The sequence below is a fragment of the Cyclopterus lumpus genome, chromosome 24 (assembly GCF_009769545.1).
Source record: "Cyclopterus lumpus isolate fCycLum1 chromosome 24, fCycLum1.pri, whole genome shotgun sequence".
NCBI classification, from domain to species: Eukaryota; Metazoa; Chordata; class Actinopteri; order Perciformes; family Cyclopteridae; genus Cyclopterus; species Cyclopterus lumpus.
Genome location: NC_046989.1, coordinates 18683582 through 18705627, shown reverse-complemented (window position 1 = coordinate 18705627; position 22046 = coordinate 18683582). Strand labels below are relative to the sequence as shown.

At 45.1% G+C, this 22046-nt stretch overlaps 1 protein-coding gene across 2 annotated transcripts; it reads right to left on the bottom strand.

Moving 5' to 3' along the window:
• Window positions 1-1861: 1861 nt before the first annotated feature.
• Window positions 1862-21810, bottom strand: snap25a (synaptosome associated protein 25a). Of its 2 annotated transcripts, none has more exons than XM_034527719.1 (7): window positions 21739-21810; window positions 20087-20128; window positions 17489-17537; window positions 13332-13449; window positions 8423-8542; window positions 5984-6128; window positions 1862-1930 (listed from the first exon to the last, which is right to left on the bottom strand). In XM_034527719.1, the coding sequence occupies exons 1-7, from the start codon at window positions 21808-21810 to the stop codon at window positions 1862-1864; spliced, it is 615 nt and encodes a 204-aa protein (XP_034383610.1). The 2 variants fall into 2 exon arrangements, with proteins under 2 accessions (XP_034383610.1, XP_034383609.1); XM_034527718.1 differs by lacking the exon at window positions 13332-13449 and adding an exon at window positions 12941-13058.
• Between the last annotated feature and the right edge of the window lie 236 nt (window positions 21811-22046).

Here is a 22046-nt window from a genome sequence, read left to right as displayed (position 1 = left end):
TTATATACATTATATACATTGATGTTCAGGTTTAGATAGGAACAGACCTACCAACGAAAGAGGCAGAATAATCCTCTAAGGTCTGAAAAGACAAAGGCAGTCTACCCTTTGTTCTCTAGAAAGAGGAGATGTGGTATTTTTTATAGAATAAATTCCGCGAGGCATTGCTGGGGCCCGAGGACGCCGCCACCAGATGGACCTGGACTGCTCTCTGCTTAAAGATGAAGCTTGTTCGGAGCAGTTAGGAAACAAGGACATTGGCTGGACTCCATCAGTGATAGTCCACGTGTACAAATGCATAATCTGAGGGTTTTTTCCTCTGAGTATCCTCTGGACCTCCAAGAGAGAGTTTTTCCACTCACTGGAGCAGTAAAGACAGACACAGGTGCGACTAAGGTTTATTACTTTTAATCAATTCAGCTAGCTACAAAATGTCCACCACTTCACACACTGACAGGATACAGAGAGGGAGTCTTTAATATTACATGCGTTGAGGACATCAATCTCACGGTTGAACCTATTGTGTCATTCAGGTTTAGGTATTTCATCACCTTACTCTAACTACTCTACAGTTTGGCGATTTGGTGTGCATAGCTCTAAAGTACAGAAGCAACAAAAAAACATTTTGAATGTATTTTTTTGTTTCAGAGTATAGTTATTGTTTTTCAATAGTATCAGTATTTCTTTACCAATAACAAACCACACGGGTAGATACAGATACAGTCTTCATATAAAAGTAAGGTCTCTCAGAAATATGCGTCTTTGCTTTCTTTACATTGCAAACATTTTCTTTTCTTTTTTCTTTTCAGAAAACCTATGTTACAATACAGAACCAGTCCTCATCTTTCGGCACATAATCAACATCTTCATCACTGAACTGCATAATCATTTAGAAAACAGGTCATTGTGTGTTTTTTTTGCAATACAACCCCAAGTCCTTATGTTTGTTTTGTTGTTTGTCTCACTTTTTGCATTATTTTACAACGAGATGGTCACAGTCGGTAAATATATCGAGACAAAAAGAGTGGCACTATTGCAAACTTGCAGGAGTATGGAACGATCAACTGTGTCCTAATACTGAGCATGCGCTTTGTCAATTTGCTCCTGCCGTGTTATCATTTTTTATATATATTTTTCAGACAGATTTTATTTATAAGACTAAAATCTACCATTTGTCATGCAGAGAACGCACAATTCACATCACTTGGAATGCAATGGCTAATACAGCTACAGAGTCTAGTTGCACATTGTCTAAACGGGAACTCAGTGTGATGCGATGAAGGACAATGTTGATTGTAAGTGCTCTTTGCGATCCCATTGGTCTTTACTGACGCTCAGTAAACCGTTACTCCCGTTTGTCCCTCAGCCTCCTGCCTTTTGTCGCCACAACACCAAAATAAGGAGCATGACAGTAGCCTACATGGAATCACACAGTTTGACTAAGACGATACTAAGAAACTGAAAAGCAACAAGAATCAAAACAAACAGCTTGTATAGCATTCCTATTATATACTTGTCATGTGTACTTTATATATATATATATATATATATATATATATATATATATATATATATATTGAGAAAGAGAATAAAAACTTCACAGGTGAGCTAAAGAGCCATCAAGTCAGCACTATATACAACCTTTGGAAAGAATGATATACGGAGTATAAGAAATCATCTTTTTACGAGGACAATCATCTTGAAAAAGCTCGACGGACAACACACAGAACAACATTTACAATGGGGGGGGGGGGGGGGGGGATATGTGCATGTGTGCAAACCTAGAAGGTCAATACCATGATGAAAGCATGTCAGCGCCTGTAGATGTGCGGCGCAGGACGCTGGGCGGCTCCGGGGGCGTCTAGCCACTGCCCAGCATCTTTGTGGCGCGCTGGTTGGCCTCGTCGATCCTGGTCTTGTTGGAGTCCGCCTGGGTGAAGGAAGAGGGGACAAAGAAGGACGGGAGCAATCATCAGTCTGCCGGTATCGGTTTCATATTGTAAGTTGAAAGGAACACGTAAGCCGTGTTCACCTGGACGGCACGGGGAAAACAAACAGCCAGGCGATATGTTGCGATGGTGATGCAATAAAATATGTGAAATCAAATGATTTTGTGTTTCCTATTTTATTAAGCTATTGTAGTGATGCATGCAGCGTTCTCTTTTGACTCTATTTCAAACTTAAACCACTTTCTCCTCATGTGGTTGAGGTCCTGGTCAAGAAGCTGCTGGTATTCTTCTTCGCCCTGCTCTCATCCACTAACATGATAGACAGCTTGCCGTTCACCGTCTGGCTGATTCCATGAGCATGCAGCATTCGTACCGCTGTAACAACCACACGACTGGGGAGAGCTGGATGGGTTACTGTGGCTCAAAGACACCACCATCCATCTGCCATTTAATCTGCAGCGACCACTGATGCCTTTGACTTCATAATGTACCATATACAGACTTTATGGTTGTGGTTTTTTAAAAATGGTATAACTTCTAAGCCAACAATACTAGATACTTAAATATATATGATATAATTAATAAAAAAATCATTATTTCTCTACAAAAGGTTATTCCTGCTGGCAGTGTTGAGAAGGCTGTGAAACAGCATAAAGACCTTCATGCTGGGAACACTTCTTCTTTTACAGACAAAGCAATTCAATTGGTGACAGAAGTAAAAGAGTCAGACTTCTTAAAACATTGTTCTTTTTCTAACTTCGTTCGGTGTTTCACTATGGGAATCGCCTCAGCGTGACCAACTAAGGAAGCTCCAATGACACCACGTCTGTCAGTGACAGACAGGTCGAACTGTGCTGGGGCCCCGCCCCCTCATATTATCACAGTCGACCGCCCCTCTCAAATCATTCTCGCTTTCTTCCCGTGAAGAAACTTTAGTTCCCTCAGCTTATCTTGGCTAGCTTGGATTTTCTGTTTAACAGTTCACAGACGACCCGTTAAGGACACGTCGCCGAACGCAGTTCCTGGCTCTAGTCTGGATTGGCTGAGTAAGTACTTCGTAAGAAGTATATTTAGAGACTACATAATAAGTGGGCAGTGTCCGTGTCAAGGCGAGCTGTTCTCCCGTCTACCCGGTATTTGGTTACCGGTGTCGTCGGTGTCTGTGTAGCGTTATTATCTGGCTAACGCGTTACGGCGAACCTACCACGTCTCGTTTAGCATTTGTTTGCTAGTCGAGCCAAGTACCCGGAGTTCTGCTAACGTCTCACGACGAGCGACCTCTTACGGTACACTATAGCGGGCTAACCTCCGTTTGCTAGAGCAATTTACCGTCAGGCTAACGCTAAGTGCGGCTAATTGTTCATATATTTCCATCCCTTCTCAGTTGCCATGTCGGCCGCTACCCCCGCCAAAGGGTCGGAACCGATGGCTAACGAGGCTGCTTCCCGCCCGTGCCCTGCGTGTCCATCTTGGGCAGGGACCCTCATCCTATGTGCATAGCATGCATGGGCGCTAAACACGCTCAGGCATCACTGGCGGACCCACAGTCATGTCTGCACTGTGCGCCAATGCTTGAGAAGGTCCTGGAAAGAAGGCTCAGAGTGGCGGTTTCCACTAAGCAGGATCCATACCTGTCGGGAACCGCCCCAAAAGCCACAACCAGCAGCCATCTTCCACGAGCCTCTTCGAGCTGGGCGGACATGAAGGATGCTGAGACTCTTCACCCGCAGGTGGTGAAGCAAGTCTGCCAGAAATACGACCAAACAGACGTAGATCTCTTCTCGCGAGAAAACACCACTGGGGATGGATGCACTGGCACAGATGTGGCCAAATGTGCTGCTCTATGCATTCCCCCCCTCTGATCTCCCCGACTCTAGACAGGGTGAGAGAACAGGGCTTGTCGCTAATCATGATAGCGCCGCGGTGGCCGTCCAAGCATTGGGTGGCAGAAATAATACAGCTCCTGACGGACGAGCCATGGCCTCTCCTCATACGCAGGGACCTTCTTTCCCAGGCGGGGAGATCTACCACCCTTACCCAGACCGAATGGCGCTCTGGGCTCGGCCTGTGAGAGGTGGACCCTAAACGCAGCGGGCCTGCTTGAACGGGTCATTGACACCATTCAGAGTGGAAGAGCCGCCTCCACTTGCTCTCTTTACAGTGGTAAATGGCGAGTTTTTGAGGAGTGGTGGCTTGTGAGGCACACTCTTCCTTTCCAGTGTTCAGTAGTGGACCTACTGTGTTTTTTACAAGATTTAGTAGACAAGGGTAAGGCCTTTTCTACTGTTAAAGTTTATTTAGCAGCTATCTCAGCCTGTCATGTAGGCTATGGACAGAAGCCTTATGGCAGCATCTTTTATAAAAAGGTGCTCGCCATAAGCTCCCCGTTTCCAGGCCCCTGGTTCCGCCGTGGGATCGATTGGTGGTGTTGGAGGCCCTCTCTCAACACCCATTTGAGCCTATGGAGGCGGTGGAGATGACGTTTATTTCACTCAAAACAGTGTTGCTCTTGGCTTTAACCACAGCAACACGTGTGAGTGACTTACAGGCTTTATCCATTCGCCAACCTTAAATTATTTGGTGTCTGGTCAATATTTCCTGGAAGGAAAGAGAACTTAGACTCATGGTCTGATTTTGAATCCTCTCTTTAAAATTAATTATATTATTATAATTATTGTTCTCATTAAGGGTCTCTGCTGCTTGTGGCTTACAAGACCTCTTGTCATCTACTCTCCTCAATGAGACAGGACATGATGTGTTGACAGTCAGCTATTTCAATAGAGAGACTGTCAACACAAGTGAACAAACACATTTCATGCGCTCTACATTTCCCAAATGATATTCTCTTCACAGTGCTGAGGAGACCAGCTGTGAATGAAAAAAAACAATGTTTGTTTTCTCGCTTTGGCTATATTTCCAGATTTCATCCGGCTTTTCCAACCCTAACCCTCTGAGGTCTGAGGAGCTCTGGATTTAGATTAAAAAATGCATTCATAAAGCCTTGCGTACAATGACAAAACATGGTGCCATTTTATGAATCCCAATTAACCTGTAAATAGGGTTGGACGGTGTACCGATACTAAAAAGCCCACTGACACACAGACGGTGAAGGAAAGCCCACTGACACACAGACGGTGAAGGAAAGCCCACTGACGTACAGACAGTGAAGGAAAGCCCACTGACACACAGACGGTGAAGGAAAGCCCACTGACGTACAGACAGTGAAGGAAAGCCCACTGACATACAGACAGTGAAGGAAAGCCCACTGACATACAGACAGTGAAGGAAAGCCCACTGACGTACAGACAGTGAAGGAAAGCCCACTGACATACAGACAGTGAAGGAAAGCCCACTGACACACAGACAGTGAAGGAAAGCCCACTGACATACAGACAGTGAAGGAAAGCCCACTGACGTACAGACAGTGAAGGAAAGCCCACTGACACACAGACGGTGAAGGAAAGCCCACTGACGTACAGACGGTGAAGGAAAGCCCACTGACGTACAGACAGTGAAGGAAAGCCCACTGACACACAGACGGTGAAGGAAAGCCCACTGACACACAGACAGTGAGGGAAAGCCCACTGACACACAGACTGTGAAGGAAAGCCCACTGACGTACAGACGGTGAAGGAAAGCCCACTGACACACAGACGGTGAAGGAAAGCCCACTGACACACAGACGGTGAAGGAAAGCCCACTGACATACAGACGGTGAAGGAAAGCCCACTGACACACAGACAGTGAAGGAAAGCCCACTGACACAGACAGTGAAGGAAAGCCCACTGACACACAGACGGCTCCTGACCAAGAAGTGGTGGATTTATATTTAAAAAATTGTGAAGAGTCAACACTTATGGAAAACTTTGTCATCATGTCTTAGCCAGATCATATTTTCACTGGAAAGTAGTGGAAATCCGGAATGGGTATATTATAAAATGTAATTACCTTTATCTTTACAAATAATGTGTTCAACAATCAACGTAACCTGATAATAAATAGAATATAATGCTAAGAAATCTAGATCTGAGTACCTTATCCATGATCCTGTCGATCTGGCGGTTCTGGGTGTCGATCTCGTTGCCCATGTCCAGAGCCATGTGGCGCAGGTTACCGATGATGCCGCCCACCTGCTCCAGGTTCTCGTCCATCTCATTTTCCCGAGCATCCTCTGTTACCCTAAACACACACAAGAGCAGATTTAAATACGGCGACGTCTGCGGGAACACACCAGGTCGAACGCAGCACATATTGCCGCGTGGACCGGGTTCAGTGAGGCGCTGCCCACTCCCTCTGTAACCATCTCATCCACGTTCCACCTCTCATCCTTCTCGGGCCCTTGAGGGAAGTAGACCTCAGACCAGGCGTCTGGACACCAGGAGGATCGTATGCACAGCAGTTCATATTCTATCTTATGCAACACACATACAGCAATGCCCCAAAGTGTTAAATATGATATCAGCTGGTCCGATTCAATTTACAGAGCAGCACAATCTCCAAGTCATGTCGAGGACAAATGCAGGACAACCGTCCAAAAATGAAACAAAACCTGCTTTTTGATTCGTTATAACCGAGTAAAACAATAAATACTGATCGTTGTGAAATATTATGTTGGTAATGCCCACAGAATTATGGCTGTTGTAGTATACTCAAACTGATTGTTTTCTTTCACGCAAAAGCAAAAAATCTTAATAGTTCAACATTTTGGGAAACACATTCAATTCAATTCAGTTTATTTTGTATAACTCAATATCACAAATTACAAATTTGCCTCAGAGGGCTTTACAATCTGTACACATACGACATCCCTGACCTTTGACCTCACATCTCTTGAATTCTTGCAGGGATTTACCGTAAATGAGAAGTTTGATATCACTCCCATGCTGGTACGATCAGCATGTAGCTTCAGCCAGGACGCAATTAGCTTAGCTTGGCTGGAAGCAAATGGAAAGAGCTAGCTAAAGTACATGTTTTACCTCTTTAGTTTAATGTACACAATCTGGAGGGTAAACAAACACACGTTTACAAGTTTAAGTTTTGTACAAATTAAACAAAGGAATAATTATTATTTATTATCAGTGATGTTGAGAGGTGCTAGTTAATGAACTGTTTCGTCCTATTTAAAGTCTTAATGTAGGCTAAGCTAACAGTCTCATGGCTGTAGCTTCATATTCATTCACTTATCTGACTCTCAACATGAAAGTTAATGAGCATATACCCAGTGCTTCCAAAGACTACATAAGAAGTGGACGTAGTCATCTTGACGTCACTCATTGGTTTTTTGACTGCCGTTTTGAAGCCTCGAGTTCGGCAATTTGGGCGTCCCCATCTTGACTTTTTGCAACCAGTGAACGGAAGTGACCGTATTTTGAATGTGGAGGAGTGAGGAAAAGACGACGTATACGGATCTGATAGCGGGAGCGACCTGATAATCACCTTGTAGGCCCGCCCTAAAGCATACCCTGTTTTATGGTCTGTTTTACTCTAAATGGAGCATCATTTACTAAATGAACATCACGCTGTATTGAAGAAGACTTGAAACTATAGATTGAGACCAAAATCTCATGTTTACAATGTTTACTGAGGGAATAAATCAAGAGAAGTAGTCATATATATAGACTTCTATACAACCAGAGGAGTCGCCCCCTTGTGGTCAGGAGAGAGAATGCAGCTTTAACACATAAAGCATAGACTTCTATACAACCAGAGGAGTTGCCCCCCTGGTGGTCAGGAGAGAGAATGCAGCTTTAATACATGAAGCATAGACTTCTATACAACCAGAGGAGTCGCCCCCTGGTGGTCAGTAGAGAGAATGCAGCTTTAACACATGAAGCATAGACTTCTATACAACCAGAGGAGTCGCCCCCTGGTGGTCAGTAGAGAGAATGCAGCTTTAACAGATGAAGCATAGACTTCTATACAACCAGAGGAGTCGCCCCCTGGTGGTCAGGAGAGAGAATGCAGCTTTAACACATGAAGCATAGACTTCTATACAACCAGAGTCGCCGCCCCCTGGTGGTCAGTAGAGAGAATGCAGCTTTAACACATGAAGCATATACTTCTATACAACCAGAGTCGCCGCCCCCTGGTGGTCAGTAGAGAGAATGCAGCTTTAACACATGAAGCATATACTTCTATACAACCAGAGGAGTCGCCCCCTGGTGGTCAGTAGAGAGAATGCAGCTTTAACACATGAAGCATATACTTCTATACAACCAGAGGAGTCGCCCCCTGGTGCTCAGTAGAGAGAATGCACATTTAAGACACTCGGCAGAACAGGAGGTTTCCGCCTGGTTGCTTCTGTCTCTCTCCTTCGTGTGGATCCCTTTCTGGTTCTCTAACAACCCCAAATGTCTGCACCACCTCCACATGGACGCTCGCATTGCGCGCACCTTTGTGTCCACATGTGCATTTGCGTACGTACCCTTACTTCATCTCCATCTCAGGCATGACGGCGCGTACACCTCTCTTACCTGCGGATGAAGCCTCCGCTGATGGCCATCTGTTCACGCTCGTCCACCACGCGGGCGGGCTGGCTGGCCACCACCCCGTCCTGGTTTTTCCCCCAGGCCTTGCTGGCTCCGCCCTTCATCCTGGCCGCCGACAGCGAATGTGGAGGACGAGGAGGGACAGTTACTCAACAGTTTTGACCGAGCGACACAGCGTTAGTCACATTTACCAAGAGAGCCTTGAGGCACTGCAATAGCAGATAAACGTGTGAGGTGTGATCAGCTGACATAAAAGGTTATTTGGCTTCATGCATCTGGTACAAAAATATATGGTGGGGACTAGACTATGTCAAGCAAAGCATAGCAGGCACGGACTGGTTGGTGGAGTGGGTTTGGTAGGCTCATTCAGTGGCTACACAGTAGTAATGTGTGTTATGTTATATCTTGTAAGTATATAACATACAGGTCACAATCAGGCAAAAGTCACAGCTGTCAGTTTTGTATAATGTGAGCATGCATTTTAATAGCGTCAACATGTGAGATGACACAGTGTGTTCCCCTTCACTTTTAATGTTTAACCATCCTACAGGTATTTCTGTCTCATTGTGATGATAACCCCCTCACAGTTAAATGTCCCGGTGCGACAGAAAACAGAGCTTTTTGGCCGACACACAACACAGAGTCACATTGTTAGGAGGGACGACGAGTAATGTGGAGAACAAACTGCCAAACGTGAAAAGGAAACCCAAAAAAAACAAAACAAGAAACTAGAGGGAGTCAACAGAGATTAACACCACGGTTAACTAAGCCCCGCCCTCGCTTTGCATTTTAAAAGGTCACTGCTTCTCTTCCAGGTTGGGAGCCGGATGTCCGGTAGCAGCGAGGCGGAGGAGCGAAGACAAGAGGGATCAGTGTGCTGACACCACAGCAGTCGCCTTCCCTCTCCTCCCTCCCTCTCCTCTCCTCCCTCCCTCCCCTCTCCTCCCTTCCCTCTCCTCCCTCTCCTCCCTTCCCTCTCCTCTCCTCCCTCCCTCTCCTCCCTCCCTTCCCTCTCCTCCCTTCCCTCTCCTCTCCTCCCTCCCTCCCCTCTCCTCCCTTCGCTCTCCTCCCTCCCTCCCTCCCCTCTCCTCCCTTCGCTCTCCTCCCTCTCCTCCCTTCCCTCCCCTCTCCTCCCTTCCCTCCCCTCCCCTCTCCTCTCTTCCCTCTCCTCTCCTCCCTCCCTCCCCTCTCCTCCCTTCCCTCTCCTCCCTCTCCTCTCCTCCCTCCCTTCCCTCTCCTCCCTCCCTTCCCTCTCCTCCCTTCCCTCTCCTCCCTCTCCTCCCTCCCTCCCCTCTCCTCCCTTCCCTCTCCTCCCTCTCCTCTCCTCTCCTCCCTCTCCTCTCCTCTCCTCCCTTCCCTCTCCTCCCTCTCCTCTCCTCCCTTCCCTCTACTCCCTCCCTCCCTTCCCTCTCCTCTCCTCCCTTCCCTCTCCTCTCCTCCCTCTCCTCTCCTCTCCTCTCCTCCCTTCCCTCTCCTCTCCTCCCTTCCCTCTCCTCCCTCTGGTCTCCTCTCCGCCCTTCCCTCCCCTCTCCTCCCTTCCCTCTCCTCCCTCTCCTCTCCTCCCTTCCCTCTCCTCCCTCTCCTCTCCTCTCCTCTCCTCCCTTTTCTCTCCTCCCTTCCCTCTCCTCCCTCTCCTCCCTCTCATCCCTCTCCTCCCTTCCCTCTCCTCCCTCTCCTCTCCCAGTTTGTTCTCCTTTGCAGTTTGCTTCCCCTGCAGTCTCATAATGGCTGTAATGTACTTCTCTAATCAGCTTTGCTGTGATTGAACTGAAATGATCAGATTAGATCATATGAGGATTGCGGATCCCGCGAGCTCATTCTATTTAATTTATTCCCTGAGTGGCCTGCAAGCTGAGCTACTATCATCCAATCAAAATCCAGTGGCATGTGGACAGCCAGAATCCAAAAGGCATTGAGTACCAGAAAACCAGGAGTCAGCTAATTCTGACAGACAGCCGACATGCAGAAGGGATTAGCGAAATACCGCAGCATGTATGATGGAATTAAGTTTCTGAGTGGTGAAAGAAATCCAACAAAAATACGTCTGTTTTTGTCTTTCCAGCATCCATCTGTGTGTGCGTTTGACTCAACTTCCCAGCAGGCTATCGTGTCTGATATGGCTGACCTACATGTGAGCCAGTTGCCTGGGTAAAGGCTTGTCCGGTGCAGTGGCGCTCTGCAGGAGAGGTCCAGATGGTGGAAACAAAGCAGCGGCGGACGGGATCACCACACGCAGCCTCCTGGGTACCAAGTGCATGCGCAGCGGCGCGACGTACCCATGTACACAACAAACATGGCTGAAGCCCTGACGAGAGCCCCCTGCGCATGTGTCCTAACCCAGGATTTAGATCCCAGGAGCTACACAGATCCCTCCCGTTTCTCTCCTTTGCTTTGAATGTGTCTTGTGATGTGTTCACTGCCTTCCTTCCAGCATTTGACAATGTTGTCATGTAGACTCTTGTCTCTTGTCTCTTTTCTCTCTAACGTCTCTTCTTTTCTCATGCGAGAAGGACTTCAATGAACACATTTGTAGTCTCTTTCTTTGCACTTTATTTTGATTTGGTCCAATCTGATGGCTGTTATCACCCTAAACATTGTTATATACTGTGCAATTATGTTAAACATTGCAATTCATATGAAAGTATTGGTTGAATATTTTGGCATAGCTTTCGACACAAACTATTCGGCTGTGTAAAACAAAAGAATCGTCTTTTGAAAAAATATTTTAAGCTGAATCAGTGTTTCAATATCTTCTTCCCAGATTTGACTTTTGGGAAAATAAAACAAATTAAATCTATTTTTATCTCTCTGTTGTTTATTCCCTGTGTCATCACCATCAACGTTAATATGAGCGTCATGATCTCAGCATCATCATGTGTGGCGTTGCTGTTATGAGTTGCATCGTCATGCATGCATGAGCATTCAAAAGGGTCATGCTCGTCAGTCATTCCTTGTCATTGGCACTTGGCGATTAAAAAATGGGGGGATGGTTACTCAGAGGGAAACAAAAAGGTCTTGGTGCCCGCAAAGAGGTGGGGATCTACTGGATGTTAGAGCGGTGCGGTGGTGGTAGAGATCATGCAGATGAGGAGAAGTGTCAAACAGTCCCAGACCAGGCTGACCGAAGGCATTTTGGAACTGAGATCACCGAGGTTCCAGCTGGAGTCAACACATAACATGATCTGAGTGCCAAGATGCTTCGGCCGCCCCAGCCCTGCTCTTTCTGGTTGGTTCGCAGTGGCTTTACAGTCGGGGAGGCCGACATCTGCGGCGAAATCATTGTAGAAGTCCCTTCTTCCCATCGCTTTGCATTGATACTAAAACAAAGCAACTCCTCTTCAGGAGGAAATCAGTGTCAAATGCTACAGGTGGGACTTCTACAATGGCTACACCTGCGTGTAGATGACTCCCATTATAAAAGTGTTTGGAGAAGTGGAAGCTTGGAGGACAGGGCGCTTGGCAGAAGGGTGTTAAGAGAGGCACTTGATGAACCATGGCTCTGGCTGAGTGGAGAAGAGCTTATGTGGAGGACTGGACCGAGCTTTATATTTGGGTCTCACCCGGTCTATTTGCATGCGTCTGGTTCACCATATCTACAGTATGAGTCTGCAGATCGTTCAAATTAGCATCAAAGCCGGACTGAAATTAAAATTCCTTCACATTTTCTGCTCACTGTCTTTGTGCTTGTTGTCTTGTTAAAACATTTTTGGGTACCGACTGACGACGTCAGACCGGCTAACTGACTGGTGCAATAATGGAGCCATTGCATTGCAGCAGCTGTGATTTGAGCACTCCTTCTGTATAAGCTAACAGGACTACCTGTGGCAGTGATTTGGATCCATGAAGGAGAGCCAGCTAACATCAGCCAGACCCGATCATTTCTATAATGCTAGACGGACACACCGCTGAATGTGTGTCGGGGCTAAAACTTAGCGTCTAGTGGGATTCAACACTAGCAAGCTACGCTATCTAGCTTCCACTTTCCAAGATGGTGCTAGTTAGCCTAGCTTGCTAGTTTTCACTCTGCGAGCGTGACCAACTTGATAGCATGATGGGTCCTCACGGATGTAGAAGGTTGCAAAGGAACGGATGTCTTCAATCACTATTGGTAGACGACAAACGCTACGTGGACCGCGTGCCATGACACCCATCCAGAGGCTTGAAGCATGGACAGTGTGTCCAAAGATATGTCCAAAAAAGGTTTTTATAAAAAAATGTTCCTTCCACATATAGTGAAGAAATCCAATTTGAGTGTGACTTTAAGTGTATTGTGTCTTGTCTTGTGAGTGTGTCTGTGTGTGGGAGAGAAAGCATTTGACAGCACATCATGGCCTCCAGTGTCCACCTTGTGCGGATGTGAAAGGGGAGGAGTCTGAATTAATTAGGAGATGGAGCAGAGCGGACTATTAGCTGATGGCCGTCTACCTTGATTATATTTAGACTTCTCAGATATGGACTCTTATTTCTGAATGGCAGGCAGGCAGGCAGGCAAGCAGCACCTACTTGTTACATGGACAGGAGCAAAGACCACAGAATTTCCCTAGATCGTTCAAATTCTTTTCTGCATCCTTCATGTCCTTATTGATTTGGTCCATTCCCTCCTCGATGCGCTCCAGTTGTTCTGATTAAACACAAGTCATTTATCCCCCACAGAACGAAGCACGAGAAGAGAAAGAGAGAGAGAGAGAGAGAGAGAGTGAGAGAGGGGGAGGAAAAGGAGGAGGAGAAGAGAGAGAGAGAGAGATAAAGAGGACAAAAGGAGAGAAGACAACAACTTCAGACACTCACTGTGACGAAAGAAAGTAAAAGTAAACAAAAGAAGAAGAAAAAAAGAGGAAAAACTGGACGCCACCACATATGTAAAGAACCTTTGGGGCACATTGTCAGTACCTACTTGTTACACGGACATATGAAAAGCCCACAGCATTTCCCTAAATCTTTTAAATTTTTCTCGGCTTCCTTCATGTCTTGATTGATATGGTTCATGCCATCTTCAACACGATCGAGTTGCTCTGGTCAGGACAAAGGGATGACAGTAGTGGAATGAATTTCATTGATTGACAGAAATATGAGTTATGATGAGCAGTAACTGTCATACTCTGATGTGTGTCAGGGTCAGAGATTAAGACCTTCTATTGAGTGCACCGGTGGGATCAAATACGTTTATGTGAACTTAAGTGTGCGCCAGAGGAAAAAAGCACAAAAGAAATTTGAGTAATGACAGGAAATAGAGTTCCAACTCTGATGGTAGAGGAATAGTTCGACATTTTGGGAAAGTGCGCTCAATCGCTTTCTCCCCAAGTGTTTAATGAGAAGATGGATCCCACTCTGCAGCCGTCTACTGGCACTCGTTTCATATTCAGTCCACAGATGTGAGTATAATATCAATCCCCTCATCAGGAGAGCAAATATACTTCATTCAAAAAATGTTACACTAATCCCTTTGTTGTTCCTCGTGACACTTTAATGTCAGATAACAGGAGAACAAGAGATTGCTTCCTTGCAGTTCAAATCTGTGGCACTGCGTTGAGAGTAAATATTTAATCATTTTATCAGACTAAAGCAAGGAAATGTCACTTGAGAGCTGTTTGCGACGTCGGTGTCATGAAACACTGACGTCACACGTTTTCCCCACTTCTGAAGAATTTTAAAACAAGGACGTGAGATAAAGACTCTTTTTTTCTGTTCAGACTTCCATCATATCTAATATCTATGGGTATAAATATATATTTACACATGTTCTTTGGTCTGACCCAGCTCTAGCAGCCACTATGCAAACCACGAGAGTTACTGCAAGTATTTCAATTTAATTGAAACATAAGTGGCTCTCGTCGTGAACATATTTATTTGAGAGACCCTTTACGGGTTTCAACATTCTTTCTAACAGTTTTGTTGAATTAAATCTTAAATATTTCGGCCACAGTGGAGTGTATTAACTGTGGTGCTTTGTCTGCTTTTTGCAAACCAGGTATCATTTTGATTCTGCTTTAGTTTGTTCTATGAGCGTGGGGGGGCCATGTGCTGTTGATGACGCTCTCCCATCCCGTCTGTGATCAAAGGGGATGCAGTGCGAGCCAAGTGAGAAAGGGTGAGGCACAGTTAAATATGGAACAGATTCAAAAAGTGATTCATTGACTCTTTTAGATTTGTGAAATCCCTGGTTAGCATGCATCCATGTCAATATATTCAACCCAGAAAGGATCCATGTTGAGTCAGTGTCGTTAGAGAAAAGTGGAATAACGACATTAACCATGCAGCACACATTTGCAAACCTCTAAGCAAATAACGCAGGGTCAGAGGTCAGCTCAGGCTTACAGCCGTTGCAATTGGTTTTGTACACCCTCCGATCCGGAGGGTGTACAGAATAGTGTGGACACTAGGGATGAGGGGACAGATGGGTGGTCAGAGGAGGGATGGGGCTTTTGAACAAGGATGTTGGTGCATTTACTGCTCGCTCTTACAGGATTGGTGAATCCTTTTGCACGGCTTCCAGCCAATGGGAAGGGAGCTGAGTCCCATGTCCTCCATAGAGCCAAATGAGTACCTTTTTTAAATATATATATATAGTTTTGCACTGCCACTATTAACCGCCTGACGTGGCAACCGTGTTATTCAGTGTGGGTTGGAGGCTCATTAACAAACTGCAGGTAACCAGGGATTGTACAAAGCAGCGCATGTGTTGAGAGAGGAGTGATTGAATGTTTTGTCGTTACCAGCTAAATCGATCGTTTTCTTGTACTCCTCTGAGCTGTCACAAGGGTGGCAGGGCCCGTAAGCTGTTCTCACACCTGTTTGGGCTTTTGGGCTTCCTACAGTATTACCAGGAGAAGGCTGCAGACACATTTGCCAAATTGTAAGCATTTAAAAAGGTGATCTTCGACCAGACCCATATAACAGGGCTGATATAATAATACATATATATATCAAGGTATGTAGGGTAAAAGCCTTCAACTGGGGCTCAGTCAACAATTCAAACTGAGGCAAAAGATCTGCACACTCAGCAACTTTAACTGTGCAACACTTTGATCTCGCATAAATCTCTTCGTGGGACATTATCGACCCTCAGGGCAGGGCAGGCTATATATGCATAGACACATACAGACTTTTTGGATGTTATCTGCATGATTGGGAGTCAATCTGGTCTCAAGTTGGCCCAAACAGACCCGAGCTGAAGGACGCTGCCTCATATTCCTACATGGAGGACAGAGCATGCAACTAGAAAGACCAGGATCAATATTAATATAATATAAAAACATATCCAAAAGATATATCACAAATCATCTGGAATAAACCATTATCCTAGAATCTACTATGTAAAAAAATAAATATAAAAAGTAGAACAATTGTAAATAATATTATTTTCCCAGAAGAAAAATGATATAATAATGTGACCCAGTGTATCTCAGTGTGGATGAGTTATGTTTGAGTACAGAACAGTAGAATCCTTCTTATGAAAAGGCATTATATGTATTTGTACCCTTACATGTACTTCTTTGTTAGTGTTTATAGTTAATAAAACAAAATATTGTATGTAAAGTATGATCCACTTTAAAAAGTTTATTTTTTCTCTGCAACCTCCCTTTTCATTGTTCTTTGTGTTAACCTGATTGGAATCTTTAAAAACTTTTCATGACCGAGTTATAAAAGTAGTTTTCATGATCGATTTTCAGGATGATTTTTTGTGACATACAATATACATTTGACTCAATCTCGTATTTGTTGTATATAGTAAGTATGAATTCAGATGTCGGCCAGCGGAAATTGCCTCATTTCCTTGAAAAAATATATATGTTTTTGGCGCCAATAATAGATAATATAATTTACTTTATTTCTCAGCTTTTTCTATATAGTTGTTCTTGATATGTTATATTTGAGATATGCTTGATGTTTCGAGTTCCTTTATTATAGAGACTGGTCATAGAACAGAACAGGACTTTGAACTGGTCACCTGCCTCGTGCAACATGAAATAAACCCCCCGTTTCCGTTCTCATGCTCCGTCCTCCATGTGAGCAGCAGGCAGCCTCGCTCAGCTCTGATTGGGCCAACTTGAGACGGGATCGACTCAGAGGGATCCCGATCTCCTGAGTGAGGAATGTGTTTGTGTGCACCTGTTGCTTGCTTTGCTTTGTGATGGGGAGAGAACGTGAATGCAGGAGAACCAAAGGTTCAAGGAACGTTGTTCATTAGCTCTCATGCAGAACACTGGTGTCAATCAGAGGAACGTGCGTGGCTTAACATTCAGGGGGTTGTAGTTCTGGGTAAGATGGACGACAGGTTAAAAACAACATGTTGCAGGATTAAAACTTGCTGTGAGCTTGTAACACAGTGTGCAGATCTGCTGCCACTCAGGCTCATTAGATGCTGGGGCAAAATGTAAATCATCTGTTGGCAGAGAGTTAAATGTTACTCACGCTGTGACACCAACGTCACTGCGTTTCTTGATCAGATTAACATCTAAACAGTTTCTTTCCTCGGTACTTCTGGAGAGGAATATAACACAAACAGATCCAAGAACAGCTCCAGGAGATGATGATGAGATGTGGAGCTTTGGCACTGTAAGTGGCTGCCGTTATATTGCTATATATAATATTGCTCTGTGAATGTGTTGGCATTTTCAACATGTCCTATCGCTGCCTTTGTTAGCTAATGTAAATTATAAAAAGCTGCTGGCAAATCAAAAAGAAGAAAAAAAGAAGTGTTAGCTAAAGGAAACTGAAAGAAAGACAAATTCCCCAAAGTTAAACCCTTTGGCACTGTTGACCGATTAGACCTTGCATGCATTAGATCATAACCCAAATCAGATTTCACTCTGATCAAATCAGGAACACAAAATTAGTTTGGAAATGCATTTAAATGAAAACAAGCATATGAAACAATCAATCCATTCACAAGTGTTTTGATACCATCAATTGAACACCAACCCTATTATCTACAAATGACCATGCCCCTTGTGGTGCTGCTCATATGTGGATATGAACAGAATAGCTCAGTTATTGATAGCTACAGTATATGTTTCGATTAACCCGCCCTCTCCTCTGGTGCCGACTTACCTCCCTGCTCGTCCAGCATAACCAAAGTCCTGATGCCGGCATCTTTGCTCTATTCCCCAAAGACATCCAGGTAGAAAGGGAGGGAAATGAAATGAAATAGAGGTCAGTAAAGGCTTCACTATTGACGCAAATTCTCCCGTTTCCCACATTTTCACTTTTCACCACCACTGTTTCTGTGGTATTGGATTATTCTAGTGGAATAAAACATCGTGACTGAAGACAATACAACTTTCAGCTAACACAAGAGTAAACCCTGTCTCCTAAAAATGACATTCCCACACAACTAAACCTACTCAATTATGTTGGCGAGGGAAACGCACACAAACTAATTGGTTAGGTTTACTAAAATATCATGGTTTGGCCAAAAATAAGTGCAATTGGTCAGTAACTTAGGATACGTATGTAATGATAAACATTTAACATAACATTGAAATAAGTCAACTTGGTTTTTGTGGATGTGTCCGTCCTCCTAAAGAAACTAATAAGAATATTGTGTTCCCCCAACGTTAGCATGTATTGATTAGAAAGGTCATTTAGAGGTCACACCTGAAACAGGAAATGTGGACATTGCTCCCAGGAGACTAACAATAATAACGCTGATGGCAGAGGAGAGTTCTCATTAAAATGAGAACCCTGCCGTTGGATTTCCTTCTACAAATGACACAATTAATAACCCACCACCGCTTGTTGCTAAGGCGCAGTAGCTGTTCAACCTTTGGCATTAGCATCCCTATAACATGCAAGTGACACTATTTCTCCCCCATATTTAAAATGCATAATCCCCTGTTATTCGTCTTTCAGCCGTCCCGACTGCGAGCCATCAGAACAGCTGAGCCTGCATGGTAAAGCTATTAGTCACTGATAGGCTGGGTTAGCTACCGGTTTGGATGCTGGTAGAAAGAGGGTGGAGGAGGGCGGGGGATAGCGGCGCTCGCTTCCAACTCCCCTCATCTTCTTAGAAATGCAGCAGCGCTAAGATGAGCCACCTGGTTGGGCCTGATAGGCATAAATAAGATTACGGTGTGTCAGCACACACAGAGGCACACATCCACCCCCCTCGACTTGCCTCCTCAGCAGTTTGGGAGGAAAGCCACATTGATGTTTGAGAGGCGAGAGGGGAGCAATGAGGAAACTCTGGTGTATATATTATTCTGTAACTCAGCGAGCCTCGGTCCAAGAGGAATCCCAAGGAAGTGGAAATGAGTCCCTCAAAACTCAACCAGGATCCCGTACAGAAGGGGAGGTGGTGTCAATGCGGATTCCTAGTTAATTTGGTTTGGTGGGTTGGAACATGAAGGATTCTTTCTTGCTCAAAAGAACATCACTTTTTATTCAGAAAGTACTTTTCCTACTAAATCAAATTTAAACTTTTTAAAATTATTTTTATTTTCCAACCCCATCAACACCTCGGTCGATGGCACCACCACCCATTTCTGATATCAGAAGACCCTAAAGGGGTAAAGTGAAACAGCCAATGTGGGAGCTGTTTGTGTGATAAGGGCCTGTAAAGCAGTGGAATGGGCGGGGCTGCGTGGGGAGACATGTCGACGGGTGATCAATGTGACCTTGAGCTCGTCAGACGCCGCCGCCCCCCAGCTGTCCACGCCGTCTCACCTTTTATGTCGTCCTTCCCTCCATCTCCGCCCGCCGCTTGGCGTGTCACTCTGGGGGCTTTCGGTTCCTCTGTCTCCTCGACTTTCAATTCCAGTCCCTCACAGCGTTATTTATTCATGAGCGTGCTCTTAGTGGATGTATCTTCTCTCTTTGCCCTTAATTCATTTCAGACACATGGTCTGTCAGCCCTCCCTGTTTGCGTTTGTTGGTGGCGTTCCATCCCATTCGGCAGATCGTACGAGTGATTTTGTAGAATTTGCCACATTTACAAATATCCTTTTATTTTATATATAATCATTGGCAGTTAGTCTGCAGTTTCTTTCTGCAAGTTTTTCCACTAATGGATTGTTTATTTCATTACTAGTTTGGAAACCACATGTACTGTAAATGACTTTTCATTCAGTTGCTTTTTGTTCGACCCTGTTCCAAGATGAAAAAAGGTCTCATTCCACCCAAACCATCAAATTTTTTCGTCGTCATGGAGACCGGTTGACACCGTGCGGGTTCTCTGTAGTGCAGCCGTGTATCCAGAGATAACAAGCGGCTTCTCCTGCTCGCTGTACCAGGACACATGGAGCTCGTCGTGGGAGGCGACCCCCTGTCTTCTACTGGGGTTGTTCCAGCGTCCTCGCTGCTGCTCTTTAAGCTGTAAACTGAACAGCGTGGCGTTCTTTGTTGAACAATGGGAATAACGGGGGCACTGGGCAAGAGCTGGCTTTCCTCGGGTTCACACATTTAGGACTTAAAATACCAACTTTGCAGAGACAAAGCCAGACCATGTATTTGAACTGTATTTGAGCTCTTTGTATTTTCCCGTTCCAACTTGCTAAAATGAACATTTTAATGTCATGATTACATTAAATGGCCTTCGGACACTGTAACAATCAATGATAATGCTTTGCCCGAAGTGTGTGTGAACCCTGCATTCATTCCTGCTGAGTCATGTTTCATCTATAAAGTCAAGAGTTTGATTCAGTGTCTTACCTCCTCCACCAGCTGCAGCATGCGACGAGTGCTCTCCAGAGACTGTGGAGGAACAAAAGGTATGTTAATGCCATGGCACCACTCAAACAGGGTGAATTAACAGATTTTGTAAATCACAATCTCTCCTCTACGGTATGTTGATTGTATGCAAGTTCATTGAATTGAGCATAGGCGAGTGTCACAATAAAGTGGAGTCAATGTGAGCAGTCAGCGGGACACGGGGGGATCAATGTCTGACGTTTATCGACATGAACTCCACTTGAACTCACAGACGCTGTCTGCAGGAGTGGGCATTCTGACCGTAAGGGTGACCGACGCTGTCAATCAACTGGAGGCTGATAGTGATTTGGATTTGAGAGCAAAATGAAGTTGTTTCTCAGCACATTTGAGATCTAACTCACCAGTGATTTACCCTCGAACACAGCAGCTCTACTCCGGCCTCTATGCCTTTCTCCCAGACTGCTGGATGTCTATTATTAGCTTGTGTGCTGATAAATATGTAGCAGCACATTCCAGTTCCCTCTCTAAGAAGGCTTTCCATCCAACTCAGTCAGGTGACTTTTAAACGTCGCAAAAACAAAGAAATGCAACATACATGCGTTTGTATCGACTCGTTCGAAGAGTCAACTCTGCCACTGCGTAGTCATGACTCGGAACAGCTAAACGTTCGTGACGTGTCCCAATTTATTCGATGAAGGCGATAAACACCTCAAATATAATTGGGGAAGTTTTATTGAATTGTGCTTTTGAATGGGTACAAACAATGTGAATGGAAACACGGCTAATGCTCCCCACAGTGGAGAAGGAAGGAATCATAGTGGGCACATCCTTTATTTTTCTCTTCTTCTTCTTGCCCCCTTTTTATTTTAACCCATTTTCCTTATTCCCATCTTTCTCTTTTCATCTGAACAAAGCCACCAGAATACCCTTGAGCTGTTGTCCTGTCTGTGATTCTGAGAGCTCATGCAAGTCAGTGCTACCCAGGAAAAAAAGAAAACCTGTCATTCTTAAGCCGCCATTTTGTGTGCGTGTGTTCACGTGTGTATGTGGGTGTGTGTGTGTGTGTGTGTGTGTGTGTGTGTGTGTGTGTGTGTGTGTGTTTAATATTCTGCTCAGCTGTGTCAGTGTGAGTCATATGTGAAGCTGGAAGGGGTGTGGGCTTATGTGCTCTGGGCCATGACTTGTGACTTTGTCTCACTCTCTATCCTTATGAAACACACACACACACACACACACACACTCAGATGAATTCCTCCACATGAACACACTCCCGCAAATTAGTTCTTCAAATTGGCGTTCATGAGTGCGTGCATTTGTATCACGTGCACTCCTACACACAAACACACACAATACTGCTGTGCAGTGTAATGTAAAGACACATGATGCAGGTACACACACACACACACACACACACACACACACACACACACACACACACAATAACATGGTGCTGTATCATTGATGTTTGTATGCGCTCAACAACAGAACTACATTTTGACATTTTGACTGTAAGGTACAAAACATCCTCCACACTGTGAGAATGCAGTTCTGCTGGCCCGTGTGTCCGTGTGCATGTCGAAGTGCGCCTGCCTTCTTGTCCGTGTGCCATGGCAACTGAAAGCACCGCGATGCAGCGAGCGTGTTGCTCTCACCTCGTCAGCCAGCTGGTCAGCGCGTTGCTGCATGTCTGACAGCTCATTGCGCATGTCCGCGTCTTCTGCCATGGCTGCTGGATGTGGGGGGTGGAGACGGTCTCCAACAGGGAAGAGAAGATCCTAGTGGGAGTTCGGGGAGGGCTAGAGGAGAGAAAAAACACAAGAAAAGGACGGATGAGGTAGGAACAAGTCTCGGGGTGATGGAGAACTTGGATCATTGACCTATTGAGACACAATGGAGCTGGCTCATGGATTGATGAAATCACACATTCAATGGTCTGCTCTCTGAGGAACAATACTTCAAA